The sequence below is a fragment of the Neovison vison genome, chromosome 3, assembly GCF_020171115.1.
Source record: "Neovison vison isolate M4711 chromosome 3, ASM_NN_V1, whole genome shotgun sequence".
Taxonomy (NCBI): domain Eukaryota; kingdom Metazoa; phylum Chordata; class Mammalia; order Carnivora; family Mustelidae; genus Neogale; species Neogale vison.
The window spans coordinates 8,562,344-8,583,659 of NC_058093.1; the positions used below are offsets into that span (position 1 = coordinate 8,562,344).

General features: G+C 43.0%; 1 protein-coding gene and 1 long non-coding RNA gene across 2 annotated transcripts in view; one reads left to right on the plus strand and one right to left on the minus strand.

The window, feature by feature from the left end:
- Positions 1-8,342, plus strand: part of LOC122902144 — a 33,877-nt gene extending 25,535 nt beyond the window's left edge. Inside the window, exon 3 of the long non-coding RNA XR_006383752.1 lies at positions 8,262-8,342. This is a non-coding gene — a long non-coding RNA (uncharacterized LOC122902144). The remainder of the gene's footprint in view (positions 1-8,261) is intronic.
- HECW2 (HECT, C2 and WW domain containing E3 ubiquitin protein ligase 2) overlaps positions 1-21,316 on the minus strand; it is a 227,005-nt gene that overhangs the window by 12,549 nt on the left and 193,140 nt on the right. Inside the window, 7 exon segments of the mRNA XM_044241206.1 lie at positions 4,255-4,367; positions 5,330-5,415; positions 8,233-8,347; positions 8,996-9,142; positions 10,230-10,359; positions 13,954-14,052; positions 15,817-15,969. Of these exon segments, the coding sequence (XP_044097141.1) occupies positions 4,255-4,367; positions 5,330-5,415; positions 8,233-8,347; positions 8,996-9,142; positions 10,230-10,359; positions 13,954-14,052; positions 15,817-15,969 (843 nt within the window).

Genomic DNA, 21,316 nt, shown 5'->3' on the forward strand with positions numbered 1-21,316 from the left:
GGCCACATCATCCGACTTGGCAAGAACCCTCAGAGATGAACATATATAAACTCCATACTGTGCTGGCAGAGAGCACTTGCCCTGCATTTTCCGGGCTGGCACGGTAGCCTCCTGTTTGTCGGAACGTTAAACTGCCATAACGTGAACTGACGGTCTCCTAAGTCCTTCGGAGCCCTGGGAGATGGGAAATCTACAGAAATGCAAAATCCAGAGCTAAGTACCAACCACAAGTGGAGGGAGTCCAGCAATGTGTTCAGGCCCTAAGCCTCCGTGGAGACACCCGTCTGCCTCCATCAGTCTTTATCATCTGGTTCTCTAGTTTCGTCACCACCACGAGAGAGGAAAAAGAGCCACGGATCCAGCATGTGCTGGCTTCAGACAACGCTCTATGCTTTCCTACACTTCTTGGCCCATAGTGTGAGCAGGGCTACCACAAAGCGAGACCAGGGAATCTGAGAAAATAAGACTCACATCTGCTTGCTAGAAAGGTTGAAAGGGCCTTAATCGCCCACGTCTAGAAAGACTAGGAAGCCCTCCTGTTTGCCAGGAGTGCCTGCCCCACTTCCAGCTCTCCGGGGTGCAGCTTCCCCTGCTGACACGAGGCGAGGCCAGACTGCTCAGAGAATGCATTTGGTCACTGAGAAGGACAGCCACCCGTTTTGTCTCCGGTCTGTTCAATGTCCCATTTTACACGTCAAACACCCTTTAATAAGAAAAAGAAATACTTCGATTGACCAGCATGAGACAGACCAGCTCCTTAGCTCTGCAACTTGAACCTATCAGGAAATATCTGGAAAAATGGCTTCAGTGGATCTACTTTGATGGTAGGAGAAATGGCCGTAGTCATCGACAACAATCTCTTCAGACGGGAGATGCCCTTGGAGGTCTTTTTTACACTTGAGTAATACCCCTCATTTCATGAAGGATGATGATAATGTTACCAGCGAAGAAATGACTTCTGATAACACTATGTGGTCATGCATTGAAGTTCTTCTTTTTATGTTTTTCCTCCAAGTGTACTTTTTTTGTGCAGCAAATTCTCATAGCTATAGCCGTAGGCTGGGCTACAGAAGGTTAGGGTCCGGGGTTAAAAGTACAAAGCTCTTCTCATTCCTAGGCTCTCATATGCATCTTCTCACCAACTTGTCACACACTTTGTGAGCACAGCATTGTTACTCCTCTTCTTCCGAGACGGATCCGGCCTGCTGCTGAAGACCAGATAGCCCGGGCCTCCCATACCTCTCCACTAGGTAAGCGACAGTGAACCAGAACAGCCAGAGAGCTCTCCCTCCCTATCAGATCTGAGAAGTTAGGGCTTGTTATAGACAAGCTAGGAAAATAGTCTGCTTGCCTGATGTGCTTCCTATCATCTTTGTTTATGTTTTTTTACAACGTGGGTAAAACTAGGAATCTAGAACCAACCTTGGGTCAGATGAAGAAAGGAAGAAACAACGCCCGTTGCCCAACCGTGAGTGTGTAACAGTAGTGAGAGCACCGTCATCTGAGATGAGTCAGCACGTGGACTTCCCGGAGCCCTCGGGGGAAGCAGACAGTGAATCCAGTCTGACCCTCAACTTTCCCCAACCTGCGGGTCTCACTTCTTGCTCAGCCAAACCTAACACACCACCCTCTCTCCCTGGCCTTTTGCACATCAAGACATCTTCCGGTTCCAGAGTTAGTTGGTGGCAGAGGCAGGCCCAAACCCAGGTCTTCTAGCTCCCAGCCCTGTGCTCACTCCAGTATGTTACCGCCTGGCATATGCCACCACCACTAACTGGGTGCTTACTCAGAGCCAGGGTCAGCACTGAGAGCTTGACATGAACTACTTCATTTAGTCCTCAGGATTACCAGCCTACAAGGTAAACAAGGAAACAGAGGCTCAGGAAGAGGAAGCGCCTTCTCCAAGACCCCGTGGCAGGGGATATGGTCCAGTCTCTCCGAAGCTAGGTTTTATGTCTACATCATATCACCGTTCTCTGCTCACCAGGTTCTACGAAAATCGCAGTGATTAAGTGTGAACAACAGATACATCTGCTTATTGGTGCGGTTTATTCCATCTACTTTACAAAAGCAAATCTTCAGAAAAACAGATTTCAAGAGAAAGGGGACACAATTCATCTGCCCTTTCCTGCCTCCTTGATGCTGATACGTGAGTTCCTCAGAAAGATGAGAAGCCTTCATCAGGAAGTGTGAATCTGCTTATGTGTTTAAGTTGTGTGTTGTGTGTGGGGGGGTGATGCAGGAATACATAACATATTTCTTTAAATAATAAAATTACAGTCTCCCAAGTTTGGAACATCGCGTATGCCGGGTAATACTTAGGTGTCCGGATGTAGTGCCTCTGTTCCCAGATGGACATGTACCCGAGGGGATGGGGAGGCTCCGACTGGCTCAGAGCTTGCACCGTTCACTGCTGTCTGTATTGGTACTTTCAGTGCCCCACTTTTCACGTGTTGGGGCTTAGAACATAATCCTTAAGAAACAGTGTTCTGTGATCGCAAAGAAGAAATTCTTGTTAATAGGTTTCTCAAAGTTGCTTGTACTTAAAAAAAAAAAAAAAACAAAAAAACTCAGGATGACATCTTGGGGTACCTAATGCCACTTAGGAAGACCATAACTACCACCTTACAGTTTTTACAATTATTAGTTGTAGTGAAGTAATTTTCTGCCACTCCAGGGAAATGCATCATCTTATCATGAGTGAGAAGTCGAGGCAGAGAGCATGCGCATGGAACGGAGGCGTGTGCCGTCCAAGGGCACAGAGGACAGTAACAGGATTTTGTATCCTTTCAAAACCACAATGGCAGTTTCTAGAGAAGGGATTCTAAATAGTTATTAATATAAACACAATACAAGCGCTTCAGTTAACATCTAAATTTTTCAGCTGTAATCGTAAGAAGCCGGAGTGTGATGACCAACGTTGTTTTACTAAAGTTAACAAATGCATTTTGTATTTTAAGAGAAGATATTTGTAAATGATATATCCAGTAAGAGCTTAATAGCCAAAATATAGAGAGAAATTATACAGCTCAAAACCAAAAAACACAAATAACCTGATTAAAAATGCACCAAGGACCTGAAGAGAGATTCTTCCAAAGAAAACATACAGATGGCCGAGAGACACATGAAAACATGCTCAACATCACTCATCCTCAGAGAAATGGAAATCAAAACCATAATGAGATGCCACATTACACCTGTCAGGATGTTTAAAATAGAAAAGACAAGAAATAGTAAGTGTTGGCAAGGATGAGGAGAAAAAGGAACCACTGGGCACTGCTGGTGGGAGTGCAAACTTGTGCAGCCTCTGTGGAGGAGACTTGGAGATGCCTCAAAGAACTGGAAAGAGAAATACCATGTGACCCAGTAATTCCACTACTGGGTTTTTACCCAAAGAAAAAGAAAACACGAATTCAAAAGGATATATGCACCCCGATGTTTACTGCGGCACTATTTATAAAAGCCAAGATACGGAAGCAATCCATACTGACGGACGAAGGGAAAAAGAAGAGGTGGGGTGTGCTCATATTACACACACATGCGCACAAACACATGCGCGCACGGATGTTACACAGCCATAAAGAGGATGAGATCTTACCATCTGCAACCACACGGATGAACCCAGAGTATCTTGTTAAGTGAAATAAGTCAGAGAGAGAAAGACAAATACCCTATGATTTCACTTATCTGTGGGAATCTAAAAAACAAAAATGAATAAACAAATAAAAAGCAGAAAGAGACTCATCAAGACAGAGAACAAACTTACAGTTGCCAAAGGGAAGGGGGAATGGAGGGTGGTCAAAATGGGAGAAGGGGAGTGGGAGATACAGGTTTCCAGTTATTGAAAGAGTAAGTTATGAGAATGGAAAGCACACCAGAGGGAATACAGTCAATGACATTGTAACCATGATGTATCCGGACAGACAGTAACTGCACTTGTGAACACAGCATAACAGCATAACATACAGACTTGTCCAATCACTATGTTGTACACCGGAAACTAATGTAACAGCATGGGTCAATTTCACTTCAATAAAAAAAGAAGACAATGATATGTATATATGCCTTTTAAGTGCAACAGGAAGACTTTTTACTTCTCCATTTAGAAAGGTGATCAAAGATAAATCCATTCTAAAATATTTTTTCCACCCTCCCAAAATGTTAACATAAAAACAGTAATTAATCAATACATACATAAGTTAAAGTTCTCCCCAGAATACCGTAGTGACAGTAAAGAAATGTTTTATATCTTACCTGGGAAGAGCAGTGATTTTCCCCCATTTCTCCACACAGAACCTTCTTGGGCCATTACTCCCTCGGAGAGAAGCAAAGCCTTCATAGGGAATGCTGGACGTGCCTGTGACAAACTGTCCACCAAGAAAACAGAAGGACATGGTGAAACCAAGAGACTAGCCACTACGAGCCACAGGGCATCACTCACATGCACGGCGCTTCGGGAAGAGCAGCGGGCTGTCACTGGTGGGAGAGCCCGAAGGCTACACTCAGTGGGTGTGGGATAACTGAACACAGGCATTTTGACAAAGAGCTTGGGAATGCTAAGGAAGGAGAGTGAAGTAAAAAGGAAAAGGGAATGTGGAGGGCTTGTAGCGGATAAGGCATTCTGTACAGCTAACCAGCTGAGAAGACTACACTGGGTCCATTTCTGCTACAGATTCATAAAGTGTCAATTAACCTAAGTCTGCTGAGCATCAGTCCCCAATCAGCTCGAGGTGAGTAAAGGGAGGACCAGATCCTTGATCCAAAGGAGCGAAGACCCAGTCGCCTCATAAGTCTGAGCCCAAGTACCCAGAAGGCTTGCTCGCGTTTGATATTTCTCTGGCTGCAATAAACCAGCGAGTGCCGTGGCACTATAAGCACTGCAAGAAAATTACGAGCTGGTTTTTCCAGTGTCCCTGAACTTCACTGTTATCTCAAATTTGCAGCAAGTTCGATGGAAGAAAAGAAAGGATTCTTTACCACAGACTTGGTTACCTCCTACGGGGCTGAAAACGCACTTTCTGTTGTTCGGGTTGTGGCCCTGGGACCTCTTGAAGGGACCGACGGCCCCCAAGCCGGTGTTTCTCCTGGGATTCTTGGACTAGAGTTGCTACATACTCAAAATTTAATGAAATACTTGGACTTGGTCGGGGATGTTCTGCGTAGCAATGGAGCAACAGAACCACGCAATCAGGAGAGTCTGAAATAATGTATCCCTCATTTGCAGATAAGCACAGGGTATAATTACTGAGTACTCAGCATTTATAAAAAATATGCCATTCCAACAATCATTGCATTAATGCATTAAAAATATTAACTAGTGGCAGCTTACCTGTAACAACCTCAGCCGTTGTTCATTGTTGAATCTTTCCACTGCGGCCCAGAACCACCGGATTACAACGTGATTGTCATGATACCCTATTGACCCAAACGGAAAGGCCCACGTTACTCTAACTTTTCTGTGTTAGGATGACAGGACAGCATGACGCGTCAACAAAAGACCTCCAGACATAAATCATCATCTCGGATTCTTTAAAGGTTGTTTATCGTTTAAGACTAAGGAATAACATTGTAAATATGATCACATGAGTGTCAAAAGTCAAACAAAAACAACACTAAATGAAGCTAGGAGGTCTGTTTCCATTTAGTGGTCAGTAAATAAAACAAGTGGAAAGAAGAACAACAAAGTTGTTATTTTAACCATATCGTTTCTGAAAAAGATGATTGCTGTTACTGGAAATGCTTAACTCCTTTGGTCATTCATTGAAGAAATTTTCAAGTATCGCTAGAACAAGCACTATAGTAAGCTTGGAGGTAACAGAGGCAAAGAAAACAGATTACAGGGCTTCTGGTAAAGGAGAGATACAATCATCAAATAATTATACGAATATGTAATTGCAAACTATTTTAAAATTACATACAATGTTCAGATTTTTAAATCAAATCACTTTTTACTAATGAAAAGGCAAAAGTAATTTTATTACTTTAATTTCTTCAACTAATAAATCCCACATAATCCTTAATCTAAATGTTATTTTTAATCCCATATTTTAGTAGAATTTAATAAAATGTCAAAAGTATCATCCCCAGGGTGGATTAAGGCAATACTGAAGATTCCAAAATCTTTCAGTGAAGGAAATTTAAGTTGAGAGAGAGGGCTGACAAGGATTAAGGAACAATTAGTGATCCACACCGGTTCACTGACACTAGTGACAAAGCCACTCTAATTCTAAGTCAGCAGAAATAAACCCAAAGCAAAGGTAAGTAAAACATGATTTTAATTTGAATTTTTGCTCGTGTGTTTCAGTGGCTGTAGAGTTTGGGGGGGATTTTGCCTTCCTGTTTATCATTTGATCAGTGATGCCGAGTGGCTTCTGCATCTTGGATTCCCAAGAAAGGGATCCAGGTGAAGGGTAAACGTGCTTCTATTGGACACGGAGATTTACAGGCTCCACATCCACTTGGCAGAGATGAGCTCGTTGGTGCTAAGCAAACAGTTTTCTCATCTTTAAGTACATTGGCTCTTTATAGCTTTTCTGACTTATGAATTGGCCCCTTTTTGCTTCTCCTTTGCTGTCCGCACCAAACCTTTTGGAGGAGAACAGAAATGTCTCTTCAGATTCTCTATCAACAGCTGCCTTGTGAATATACGGCAGGGGCAGCGGGCTGCCTCCTCGTTCAGTGCCAGCGAGTTGGGTTAGCAAACAGCTGGGGGTCTGAGCCGTTCCCCGGCCTCCCTCCGGAGCACTGTCTTCCCAAGGATGTCGTTTGGCAAGATTTACAATAACCATGGAAACGGGGACTCGATTAGACACATACAGCAAATAAAAGCTTACAGCATATAAATGCAAAAATGGCTGACTGGATGAACAGCATTGCTACTAGAATTTCCTGGCGGGGCAGAGCTAATGAGATTTATGGTAAGATGCAAGTTTGACAGCGTGCTGGAGAAACTGTGCTCTAGTTCATAAACAGAATTTGGTTAACAAAGTTATAATGACCAAGGCTGTATATGGATTATACATGGGGCCAGCTGGAAGAGACACACCGCAGCAATTGGTTTCAGAAATAGCAGCAAGAGAGACTGCAACTTAATACGGCCTTTCAGAGAGGACGCGTGAGCAAGGCCAGCCCACGGCAGGCGATGAGCTGGAGGGGCCAAGGCAAGAACAAAAGCAATTTAACAAATGTTAAGGTATTTTTATTCTAACTCCACACTTGAAAAGGTGTTTTAAAATCTCTGTTTCCATGTACAGATAACTGGAGATATGTTCAGCTTTCAGTCTCTTCTGCTGAGTGATTAATTCAGTGACTTAAAGTTTGTATTTTTCACTCCCAAGTTCAGAACTACTGCTAACCTTTTACTTTCTGAGCAGAGTTAAAAACCAAAATCCAAAATCAAAACAAAAACAACTGCTCTTTGTCATGACTTTCTGAAAACTGTCATCCTGCAATAAATTTCAGAAAATGTGTTCTTTCTTTGCTTTAAGTTATAGAATAAAAACTTTAACTCTGGATTGTCATCAGGTCCCTTTCAAAGTGTCCCAACTCAGGATCAAATCCAATGGCTTCAAGTGCAATTACTAATTGAAAATTTATAGTGATGTACAAAAATACCACTTGTAAAGCTTCCCATGTGGTGAACTGTCATATAAATGTTTTAAATAATCTTATAGTAGCTTCCTTTTCAGTTGAACTTAATGCTTGAATTTAGAAAGGCCTTTTCAGTAAACATCTTGAATATTGAGAACCATGTCTGATTCCATTTATGTGTTTCAACAGTGAATTATAACTGAAAGTAGTTTAGTGAAATGTAGAAAAACTGTGTTTGCTCGTTAGGAGGCCCAGGCTCGTTAGGAGGGTGTGTGACTTCAAGGTTTCGAAGGAAGGTAGAGAGGTGGGATTTTGACCAGCTGGACGTGAGCTCCTCAGGGCTTCCCTCACAACACCATAAAACAATTACTTAGTGTTCCCATGGTCACGTTTCTTCACCAACAATTAGGAGTTATGACATCCTCAGATGAGGTGTAAACAGTCCCTCCTCCACTTGATAGATGAGGTAACCAGGAACGGACGAGAACGTACCTTGCCCAAGGTCTCAGAGGAGACTGCAGCAGACCTATGATTAGAGTACGAAGTACTCTGCCCGTCCTGGATTCAGAGACTAGTGTGCTAACCATTTACTTCTCCTTAGGGTGAAACTAAAAGTCCAGCCATCTCTCAGCCACATCTCACCTCCTCTGTATTCCGTGTTGTTTCTCCAGTCACTCAGGTCGATCTCGGCTGTGCCTGCGATGACCAGTTCTAGCTCTCTTGCATCGAAAACAGACACCAGCCTGGCATCCACCACCTGTGGAATAAAAAGAATGCAGGGCACGGCTTATGAATCAGGAGAAATCTCAGCTACCATTAAGCCTCATCAGAAAAGGAACACACAAGGAGGTTGAGGAATGTTCTGGAAGCACTCCGTGTAGGCACTTTGAAAACTGTAAAGCTCTCAACAAATACAAGGTATTTTTAGTGCAAGATGGATGATCTTTTCCTCAACAGAATTTTGATTTTACAAAACCGACCACTGGTGAATCCGGTTTGTTTTTCTCCTTGAAAAAAAGTCTAGTGCTCCTCCGCAGGAAGTCACATGGAGTATTTGTAACAACTCATCTGAACCCTAGATACCATCGTTTGACATATCACACAGATATGTGATTACCCACATCTAAGCATGAGTAAGACCTACGACTTCAATGCTGTTAGTGGTCATTAAATCGCAAAATGCTACCTGATTTCAGATCATTTTAATTCAGTAAGCTCTTCTAACAGGGCATTAAGGCTTTTTCGTCTTCTTGAAACATATTAAAAATATACTGGAGTTTTTAAATCGAAAGAGCAGTAGTAAATCCACCAAAAGAAGAAGGGAAATACCGCACAGAGAGCGCAGTCACATGGACTGCGGTACCCCAGAGGCCCCGCCGCACAAGCCCACTCCTGCCGGCTTCACCTCATAGAAGCCGCGCACTAGGCTCTCCGTCTGCTGCACGACGCCCCTCTCAATCCGCCACTTCACCATTCTCTCGATGTACTCCTTCTTGTTCTTCTCTGTGACTGGGATGTTGGCACCCCCTGGTTTTAATTCTCGTTCGGTTATCTGAAATTAAAAAAAAAAGGGGGGGGTGAACACAAAGCAACATTCTTGATGTGATAAGAACACTGCTCCCCGAGAGCAGAGATCAGCCAGCCAGCTACCTGTCCTAGCCCTGGCCCGGCACATCCCACAAGCAGCCGGCGGGTGGGAGGTGGGGAAGTGCCAGGGGAGGTGCCCCATGGAGCCACACAGAGCCCAGGCACTGTGGAAAAACCAGGCATTGAGCTGATATCTGAAAGCCTCAGTAGTTAAAAATTGATGTACCGTAAGTACTGAAGGTTAAGTTTTAAACCCTGACTAAACAAGTAAGGCTTTTAAATGAGAATCAGTAGCTCCAGATTCTGGCCCACTGCTACTTGAATGTTTGGCAAAAACTTACTTTCATAAGTTCTGTTAGGGTTCAGAATCAACTACATATAGAAAGCCAATATTTAAGTAAAGATTTACTTTAATGAAGCAGAATTACATTCAAGTGAATGTTAAATTGAGAACTTCTTTTCCAACACGAAATTTAGAAGACCAGCCAAATACTGATGTCTAAATAAGAATATTACTTATGAACCAGTTTACAATTTCTGAAAGAGATCTTTTAAAACCCATCTTTCCACCAACTTTGGGAAAAAACCAATATGATCTCAAACCTTCACCAAAACATTATTTACCTTCCTTCAGCTTTGAAACAACCAATTTCCATTCTTAAATATGAGTGAGAGTTAAGTACAAATGTCAATTAAATAACTGAATATTCAACTCTGGGGTAGCATGGACTTTTAGAAGCTATGTTTTATACAAGACAATTCCAACATCTTATCTGGATATTTTAGTTGGAAATAAAAGATTGCTTCTAACACACAAATAGTTATATAGCTTATAACTCACAGTTACCACAATCTATAAATCAGAACACCTTCGTCTGTAGCTGGCATTAAAATAATTTTTGTAACCAAAATTACTGTAACTGTATGCAGGCCTAGATTGAAACCACCCAACAAGCCACAAATAAGTAAGTGCACGATCTTAGCCACTGAATTAATTCTTCACCAACCATCAGTCTTTGATTATCATACTTAGTCACCAGTGAGTCACAGACCTGCCCGAAAACTTCTTCATTCACAGTGAATGTAAGGTCCAGGATGTCATGGATGTCATTGTCCTTCATCCACTGCAGGCTCTGGTGGAACTCCTCGTCAAGGTATTCTAGATCACTCAGGTCACACAGACTAAGACAGACAGACAGAAACAAATATGTAGGCATGACTATCAGCCAAATGCCAAAGACACGAGGAGAGATACCAAGAATTAAAGGCAAGAACAAGATCAACTAAATGAATGGTGATTCCTGCAACGTTCTTAGTCAAATTCAGTAACCAGACTAGCTAAATAATTCAGAAATCTGGTATAAGATTTAAAAATCTGGATATATAAAATGCCTTAAATCAACCAGCATATCCTTTCTTTTATAGACACAGAACTGGGGTGCAAAGAGTGGCTGCATTTTCCCAGTTACCCACGATTAGCGCCATCGTCACCCACGATTAACGCCAGAGCAGGAACTAGAACTCTGGTTGACAACCCGAGTTCCAGATTCGTTCGGCTATGTTATACTACCTTAGAACATTGTTCTCCGAATCCGAAATTGTTATACTACCTTAGAACGTTGTTCTCCGAATCCGAAATTGTTATACTACCTTAGAACGTTGTTCTCCGAATCCGAAATTGTTATACTACCTTAGAACGTTGTTCTCCGAATCCGAAATTGTTATACTACCTTAGAACGTTGTTCTCCGAATCCGAAATTGTTATACTACCTTAGAACGTTGTTCTCCGAATCCGAAATTGTTATACTACCTTAGAACGTTGTTCTCCGAATCCGAAATTGTTATACTACCTTAGAACGTTGTTCTCCGAATCCGAAATTGTTATACTACCTTAGAACGTTGTTCTCCGAATCCGAAATTGTTATACTACCTTAGAACATTGTTCTCCGAATCCGAAATTTTTTGTATGTTTCTATGCTGTACTTTAACTTTGTTGTTTTTTCTCAAGGACTAGATTCTGTGATCCACATTCACATGTGTCCCCTTTTTCTTTATGGTCCTTATTCTTTCTGTGTTTCTGAAAACAGCAAGCCACAGAATCTCTCTACAATTATAATGGTTTTCAATACTTCTCTTTTTTCTACACACAGAGAGGTGGAATTATTATTTTATGGCCCTATTTTAAAGTGGTAACAATTGATTGGCTTTGTTTTGCTTTGTTTTCAAATTTCCTCCCTTCAGCCTAATTTCAAAGACCATTTTGCTTGGTTCCACCTAACCATTTATTAGGCATCAAGTATGTGCCAGACATCATAACAGCTACTTGACAGTTACTGCCCTCAAGGAGCTAATGGTCGGTTGGAGAGACAGGCGCACAAGGAGGTAAATTCACATAAGGTGATGGTGATAGCCGAGGGCAGGTAGCACTTGTAATGTGTGTATTTTTCTATTATGTTACACTCCACTTAAAAAAACCCAGATAAGGTAGATACAGGGAGCTCTCACAGCAAGAATGCAGAACATTTACTTCAACTGGAGATTCAGGAAAACCCTTCTGAGGTAGATAATACCCACATCAAATTTGTAGGCTCTTTAAAAGCTGGAGAGGTGAAGGGGAGTGGAGGAAGAAGGGGAGCAGAAAGAAGCGGGAAGGAGAGACAAACACGAACCAAGCACGAGGGCACGGAGTGTGGAGAACGTGCAAGCATGCTGGGACAATCCGGGTGTTGACCACGAGACAGAATGTCTGGAGAAGGCGGGAAGGTCGCTGGGACCAGGCTTTGAATGTCAGTTTAAGGACCTTGGTGCTTCAGAATTACCAAAAGATTTTAGGGCAGGAAATGACATGATCAGATGTGAGACGTGACTCTGAATTGTTCTATCTGGAAATCACAGTACAGAGAATTACTTAATATGTTAGCAGAGGGGTTATTAGATGGTGGAGACAATTAGTCGACCACTATGGTAATCTGGCTAAAATAAAACAAGAGTTTTATATTTCGGGCATAGCTATTAAGGATAGGCAGGAGAAGATGCATTTAAGACTTACTTAGGAGGTAAACATGGGCATTAGTAAATGGTTTTACTGGGGAGCATAAAGAAGGATATCAAAATAGGGGTGGCGAATGAATGCATGCTGCAAGCCAACTCTGATTAATCGCCAGTCTTGAGGGCTGTAAACTGAAGAACTCCCTGAGGCCACAACGAGTTCAGTGGGAAAAAGGACCATCAACGATTTGTGAACTCCACCAAAGCAATGCAGTGGAGGGAGGGAAGAGAAGAGTAGGTGCTGCCTGAGGGGGACTCCCGGTTTCCGACCCGTCACCTGAGAGAACTGGCACCGAACTGTGATGAGGCCCAGAGGAGAAGGCACACTTTCGGGGACACCAGTAGAGGAACGACTCACAGTAAGTGCGTGGGGTTGGGGTGGGGGGTGTTCAACAGCAGCAGAAGCCGCAGAGTGGTCCAGTAAGACAGAGACTGAAAGACATTCTTCAGGAGCTTCTACGGGGGTGCCTGGGTGGCTCAGTTGGTTAGCAACAGCCTTCGGCTCAGGTCACGATCCCAGGATCCTGGGATCGAGCCCGCATCCCACATCGGGCTCCTTGCTCAGTAGGGAGTCTACTTGCCCCTCTCCCTCTGCCTGATGCTCCCCCAGCTTGTGCTCTCTCTCTCTTTGTGTCAAATAAATAAAAATAAAATCTTAAAAAAAAAAAAAAAAAGCTTCTATAGGTTATTGGTGGGAAAGAAGCCAGGCCAAAGTGAGTTGAGGGCACATGGCACAGACTGCTCTCTCGGGAAACAGATGAGAAGACGAGAGAAGGAGTGACATGGTAAAGATGCAAAACGGGACGGGCGGAACCAGAGGGGCAGATGGACAGTGCCCAGTTGCCCAGGGTTGCATCCGCCCAGAAGCCAAAAGGGAGGAAAGCAAAAGCCTTCCTACTGACCCTCTTAAGAACCCATTAGAAATACTTTGTTTTCATTTGAAGTCTAGGTTTCCATTTGACTGAAGCAGGTACATGACCTTGGTCAGGGAACGAGCTGGCCTGAGCCCAGCAGTCATTCTGTGCTTCCTCACTGCAAGTTGGAGCTGCTACTCCCCTATTAGACAGTTGCCTTCTCCTGTTCAGCCTTGTAAATGACTACTGATTACAGGACAGAAATGTTTGCTCTACATTTTACAATAATTGCAATCTTTCGTTGTGGTAACGATGAAGAAAAGGTTCTGGATATGCTAGATTTTCATCTGCCATCCTAAATTACTGTCTTGCATATAGGGAGGTCTTCTCAGGAAAAATATGGGACAGCCCACCTCTAACAAACAAACAAACAAAAAAATAAGACAAAAACAAAACAAAGGAGAATGAAAACTTAGCAGATGAAGTCTGCATAAAGCAAAATAGAAAATGCTTCTCATAAAGGATAGGGGTTTGTGAGTCACCAAGACTAACCCACAACTATTCTATTAATAATCAGCATTAATACCACAGGAATTCCAGCACTGTATTTGAAGTACAGTTGTTTTGAAGAAACATGTGTTGCAACAAATGAGAATAAACTTTCCGGAATAAAGCAAAACTAACACTTTAGGGGCAAGACAGAAGGAGAGAAGATCAGGAAAAACACAGTAACCATATTTGAAATCGCATTAGTTTCAGAAATCTAAGCACATGCATGACAAGCCCATGAAAGAAAAAATAAAATATTTCATTTTAATGAAAGAAATACTGCATTCTTACATGCTAATTACACAAGCAATCAAAATTCTCTTACATTCTGAGAAGAGCTTTATAAAAGGGCCTAGTGAAGAAGGCGTCCAACAAATACTGATGTATAAGTGCGAGACCGAGAATCCTCCCGCTGAAGCGGAACCTGTGAAGGAAGAGCAGAAGGCAGCTTGCACGTCAGGGAGCAGCTTCTAGATGGTCCGACCTGCTTTCTAAAACGTGATCTAGCTCTAACCATTGAAAGTTTGTCTAAGACTTTCTGCTTACATGACGTCCCTGAGAGTTCAAGTGCATTGCAACCCAGGTCGCCCTTGGGCCAATATTCACATCTACTTGAAAAAAAGCTGTTTTACTCTGATATTTAGAGAGCTATTGCTCCATCTCCGTCTCATGTCCACAGTATCCACCACAGAGCACCCCACACGGACACCATGGATTCCCCGAGAGCAGGCCTGTGAAATTTCCCCAAGCCACTTTTAAGAGATGACGAATGAAACCAGTGGTGGTGGGGACAATGTCTCCTTCTAGCATGTTTGCATGAGTATCAGCAGGATTTCTCTAAGCCAAACCCACGAGCAATCCCCTTTTGAGGAAAAGCCCCATCTCAGAGCGAGAGGGTTCCTATCTCTATTCTCTCTCGAACCCCTGCTGATTATTGTCACCATCCAGGAATTATGCTTGTGAACATCTGGGGGAGTTTCCTCATGGGCCATTCAGTTCTCTAAAATTTGAAAGCTCAATTCTACTCTGAATCATTTTGGAAACTTTGCTAAATATATCAGTCATGACTGGATTTGCTGAGAGGTCCCCTTATTTTCTCTTTCAGAAGTACTGTGGTTTCTACCTTAGGAAAGTCCAAATGTCTTCCAAAAGTGTAAATCCATGTTGAGGTTCATCCAGTCCATTTGTAATTTTAGAATTAGGTAGCCAGTTTAAGATTAATATCCAGCAGCTTTGTTTTTCTCTTTGTCCACCTAACTTAGCACAACTGCAGCAGACTCAGTTAAGAGGACTGCAGACTGCAGCTACGTGGGTGATTCCGAAGACTAAGTCCTACACGTCAACTCCTTCCGCCCACCGGTATTAACCTTCATGGCCCGAAGAAGCTTCTCCCGCGAGTCCTGCTTATGCTCTTTGTTGTTACTCTCCGTGGAAATAAGCAGGAGCAAGCAAAGAGGGGTTATAAAGATATTTAACATGTATAAATGAAGGGACTAAAAAAGATGTAAGGATGTTTGGAAAGAGTACAATTTGGGATTTTTAGAATAAACAATCTTCAGAGGGGAATCCTATACCAGTTTTCCTGGATGATTTTGTGTGAAAAATTAGGAAAGGGGCAATGCCTGGCTACAAACTTCAGTGGCTACAGAGTAAGTCACTGCTGTGACCACACCATGCCCTTCTGCCAGGGCTCTCGCCTACCATCAGTTCCTCCAGGGCATTCGACCTGCCACTCCCTCCAACTAGAATTCCATCACCCCCTCAGCCAGTGTCCCAGCTGCTCTGCCCCAACCCCAGGGTTGGCCACTTCCTTAAGGGTGCTCCAGAAGCTGTCTGACCTCTGGGACAGGACCTTCTCCCACCCTACCTCAGAATTCAGAGATGCCCAAGGGTGTAGAGAGGGATCTAGGGATTCCGCCAGGAGCCCAACATCATCTGGAACTCCCTTCCAATGGGGGAAAAGCTTCTGAATTCTATCCAGTTCACCTGAAATTGGTCTTTTGGATTATAATCTATCCTAGCCTGCAGAATGCCTATATATTTAAATTTGACAACAAAAGTAAGAGTCAAATACAACTGAAAATAGGTTTTTCTCCAAGGAGGAAAGTGTTAAAAGAAATGTGGGTTCCAATAAAAACTAATATCACAGAAAGCAACTGAAGGAAAGTGTTGGGGAAAAAATACTTACCATTCGTGGTGATTGTCTACGAAAGCAGACATGGGACTTATTTGTACTGTGTATGTGTCATTGGCTGAATATTCAAATAAGCCATAATATGGGTTAAAGAGTTCTCTGGATACAAGGAAGAAAAATTCTCTGGAGGGTCCACTGTAATCCAGCCTTTAAAAAAATCCACAAAAAGAATAAACAGTTATTTTTTTCTATATATTGGGCACATTTTCTACAGAGCTCAACTTTTTTTTGATATTTAAACTTTTTTTCAGTGTTAACAACTTTTTTTTTTAAGATTTATTTATTCATTTGAGAGAAAGAGAGTACAGGAGCAGAGGGGGGAACAGAAGTAGAGGGAGAGAGAGAGTCTCAAGCTGACTTCCCACTGAGACAGACCGCGCAGCAGGGTTTGATCTGAGATCACGACCTGAGTTGAAATCAAAGAGTTGGACACTTAACCAACTGAGCCACCCAGGGACCCCCAGAGCTCACTTTCTATGGAACACTCATTACAACTCTAATTGCCCACATATCTGGACTATCCAATCCAAAATAAAGTGAATTATCTCGAGTCCTGATCTCATCCATGTCTTGACCTAGAATAGTGAAATGGACATTTCTGTGAAGCATTCCCCAAAACTAAAGCTACACACAGTTAATGAACAGGCAATATGACACTCATTTGCCTATATGTATATACATATAAAAAAGGTACATATTTTCAATGTCTGGAACGAGGTAATGGGAGATAGGAGTACATTAGGAATACTTTATTTATTTAAAGTATTCCTTTAAATACAGAGAGTATCAGCTACCTACATCCATGGGACATGGAGTTCTTACGGATTTCTGAAACATTCTGAAATGGGGGAAGAAAGAGACATTTGTGAATTGGTAAGAGAACAGTACAGATGCAAGACCCCCTAGGAAGATCAGAGGCAAAACAAACAAACAAAAATAGAATGATAGGGTTCAAGAAAAAACTTTAAATTATAAAACACCAAGGAAAATTATAGACAAGTAAAATGAGGGTGTCTAAAACTTCCTAAAGGAAGGTATTTGGAGAAGAGGCTGAAACTCTAGCACCTGAACCACAGTGTAAATTCCATTTAACTCACAAAGACATCAGGGTCAAAGTGAAGTATGAGAAACGGTTGTGTTAGCTTTGAGGAATGACAAGTGGCCAATAATGCTGAGAGGAAACATGCAGCCAAGAGGAGTCTGCAATAAAGCGATTTGATATGCTACATTTCAAGTGAAGAATACAAAGTACATCTATTCCCTGATGACAAGCAGACACAAGCGTTCAAAGACAGGAGGGAATGCTGGAGGGGACAAAGGCAATGGGAAGCTGGGCGGGGGGATTTTACAAGACTTCTTTTGTTCACTGTATTTTTTTTCTCTTATGGAGTTTTCTCTAGGGGCATTACTGCATATTTTTTTTTAATGAAAAAGAAAGAAAAATCATCTGAGTCTTGTCCAGTGAAGGGACTGCGTAATAGAGAAAAATTGCCTTATTAGAGGTGAAGAAAGAGATGGGATACTAGTAAGAAAAATGAAATGGCTTTTATAGGTCTTAGTTGAGAGTTTAACAACATTTACTTAGAGGGGCACCTGGGGTGGCTCAGTGGGTTGAGCCTCTGCCTTTGGCTCAGGTCATGATCTCAGGGTCCTGGGATCGAGCCCCACATCGGGCTCTCTGCTCAGCGGGGAGCCTGCTCCCTGCCTGCCTTTCTGCCTACTTGTGATCTCTCTCTCTCTGTCAAACTAAAAAAAAAAAAAAAAAAAAATTTACTTAGAGCATACTTCCACTATTCACATTCTACTTCCTCAACTTTTGCCATATTGGAATACATAGGTACTGCTATGTACTTAATACTTTTAAGTAAATCAACTTTAAATTTACTTGCTTTTCCAACGTAGCCTGCACTTACATACTGTCTATGAAATTATGAGGTGCTGGCTTTATTTTTTTCTAATACACATTGAAAGAAACATGCAGATATTTTAAAATGTCAGTTTGCGTAATAGCTCAAATCATCTCACACATCTCCACAGTCCTCACCACACTGTGGGAAATACGAGTGTAGACAGGAAACCTATGTGTGCAGAAAAATGCACACACGGCACGCTCTCAGGACCAAAGGGGCCTTCAGGTGACGTGACTGCTGTCTTGAGGCAGCTGAGTGTAACCGCGGCTACCAGGGGACCACCGGCCTTGGAGAGACGATGCTAAGATTACCCTGCGGACTCCCGAAGCAGCACAGGGGCTGCTTCCCAAGCACAAGGATGCCGGCCGCCCCTCCACATGCCAAGACCAAGGCAGTCGCCTGTGGCTTCCTCCCACAGTCCTACTTCGGGCCACTGACGCCACGAAGATCAAGTAGAATGTTTCTTCCACTTGAACGTTCTTCACATACTTAGAGGTGTTCTTTCCACAAATACTTGAGTGCCTACTATAGTTTGAGTACTAACCGAGATGTAAAGACAGAAAGTTTTTTTGAAAAGTAATTTTCTACAGGAACTCACACTTTAGCCATTTTGATATCTCTGGTCTCTGCACCCTCCCCCACTCCTGAACCTGCCATGTCCTTCAATCTCCTCTCAAGAAGGGCAGGGAATTCCCTTACCACCTTGGTCCTCTGTTCGGGACACTCTCCAGGGTGTGAAAGTCTGATCTCAAGGGTGGTGTCTAATACTGATCACAACACTAGGTTCAGTCTTGTCAGCACGGAGCTGAGAAGGAGCCCTTACCTTCTCTTGCTGGGCATGCTTCTCTGCTAAGGCAGCTTAAAGCTCCCTTGCCTTGCGGGGCAGCCACTTTGTCGACTCACGAGCCAGTCATCAGCCCAAACCTCTCACCTGTGCCCCTTTACCCCAAGACACTCCCGTCCTGCCTGCAGGTCTGTATCTTCTCAGAACCCAAGTACTAGACTAGAATTCTTTCTACTGAGTTTCACTTTGTGAAACGTTATCCATGTTCCAGTCTACCCAGATTCCTGTGGATGCAAAACATCTCTCTAAATTTCCTATTAATGGTGAATTTCATCAGCAGAATCCTGTCTTTCCAGAAATAGAGAATGCCAGTTAAAGGCATCTTGGAAGTCATTTTGTCCATCACCTCATCTTATTGAAGACTGAGGCTGAAGGAAATCACACACTTGGATCAAAGGAAAGCTGCCACGGAGACTCTAGGGCTCAACCTAGGTCTCCTGACCCCACGTTTACTGCTCATTATTCCTTACAGCCTACTGGTCAGTACACTTTAAATGTCACCAAGACTGACAAAAATACTGCTTATGAAGCAGGGGTCAGCAAACTAGGGTCTGTGGGCCAAATATGGCCTGTCCCCTGGCTTTGTAAATAAAGTTTTATTGAAATGCAGCCATGCCCATTGTTGACATGTTGTCCGTGGCAACTCTCCTACTCCAGTGGCACAACTGAGGAAGTAGAACAGGAAATGTATGGCCTGCAAAGTCTAAAATATTTCTTATGTGGTCCTTCACAGAAAAAGTTTGCCAAAGTAGGATAGAAGGAAGTAGAGGGAAAAGGCTATTTTATTAAAATACCTGGCTTCCTATAAACCCTGCTCTGCAGTGAAGACCCCTTCAAGGCAATACAATGACTACGATATCCTAGGGTATATGCAACCTTAAGAATGGTCCAACTACTAAGCATGAGCCTGTGAGTGAACTCTGGTCCACAGTGGTCCCTGGCCTGCAGGGGCTCTCAGATACAATCAAGGCACGTGACAGATAAGGGTCACAGACAGCTGAAACACGGGCCATTTTTATGAGTCAGCTTTCTTATAAAGAACAACAGGTATAAGTAAATGAGTCTTTAGCTGCTTAAAATTAAACTGTGGCATTCAGTTAGAAATAGCAGGTTTTCTCTGAGCTTCAATTCTCAGTGTTTTCATAATACTGCTCTTATCAGAGTGTGTTATAATAATCCGTTTAGGCGTCTGCCTCTCCTATTGGCACATCTAGGCTGTAACCATACTGAGGGCAGGGGCTGTGTCTTTCTCATTTCTGTATCCCAAGTACTTTATTTATTTTTTTTTTTAAGATTTTATTTATTTACTTGAGAGAGGGAGAAAGTACAGGCAGGGGGAGTGGCAGAAGCAGGCTCCCCGCAGAGCAGGGAGCCCGAGAAGAAGAAGCTTGATCCCAGGACTCCAGGATCAAGACCTCAGCTGAAGGCAGATGCTTAACGGATTGAGCCTCCCAAGCGCCCCTGTACCCCAAGTCCTTAAGCCTGACACACCACAGGGGCTCAGTATCTGTTGCTGCATCCGTAAGTGGAGCTCTCTGATGCTCTCTAACGAAAATCAACATAAGTTACATTGTTATTCGACATCTAGCAGAGAGAATAATTTTGCCCAAGCTCACCTTCAGGGGCTGTACTGACTCAATGACACTAACAGGTCATGCCAGTCCCTGAAAGACAGCTCAGTTTGCACAAGGGTCAGGATTCACTCCGTGAGCTACACCTAGAAAGCCTGGTCTTGTCCTTTCCAGGTCTCCTATCTTCTAATAACACCGCTGTTAAACCAACAGAGATGGATCTCACTGATTTGTTCATTATGGTAAGAGCTGATTCTGCTGAAGATAAGATGAACGTTCCCTGAAGTCTTACACTGAAAAATAAAACCCTTTTTCCCCCCAAGAGAGAACAAAGTTAATAATAGTTCCTCAAGGAGGAAAATGGATCTTCTCTAACAGCTCAGGTTTTTATCTGCTTTTTTTTTTTTAACTCTAGCAGCACTGACAGAGCCAGTGGAAAGCCAAGACTGTTTTTAAAGTCTGATCTGATTATAATCCAAAGCTTAGAATGCATATCTCAGACCGGGTCGTGGGTTACAAATTACATATGTCCGCCCACTTCAGCAAGGCATGTCCTGGCAGGGCACCTCGTGCATGTGCTCCCTGTAACCATGTCTCAGGAACCTCTTCCACATAAATAGTTAAGATGTCTCAGATCACGGGATCATATGCTACATTCCTGTTTGGCCAGTTTGGTTGGTTCCAGAGCCAAAGGCTTGGCCCGGAAGTACAGAAACTCCAGACAACGGGTGTGTAGCCACAGCACAGCTGCATCTGAGGGCATTTCGGAGTAAGCACAGATGTCTTTGGGGTGGCGGTGGAGTTCTGAGCCCATGAAATGCTGATAAAGCATTTTAAGCGACCATCACGTTGCTGGGCCGCCAGCACCCAAGCAGTCCTTGGTATCCCATACTTGTTAAAATGATTTTATCATTGTAGCCTCCTGTTCTGCATTTTCAACTAAAATCACTGAAAGCAAAGTATTCCAATGCAAGTCGACTACTGAATGAAAGAAGAGGAAGGCGCTGGGAAGTCACACCATCGTTTCCTATAAATTTTCTGGAAGAGAGAAAACACTTTGCTTTCTTAATAGCTGGTTCAGGCACATGAGGCCTACCGACTCATCTTCTGATTCAGTGTCAGACATTTATAGCAGCAAGGCCGAGTTCCTGAGCCACTTAAGGAGGCCT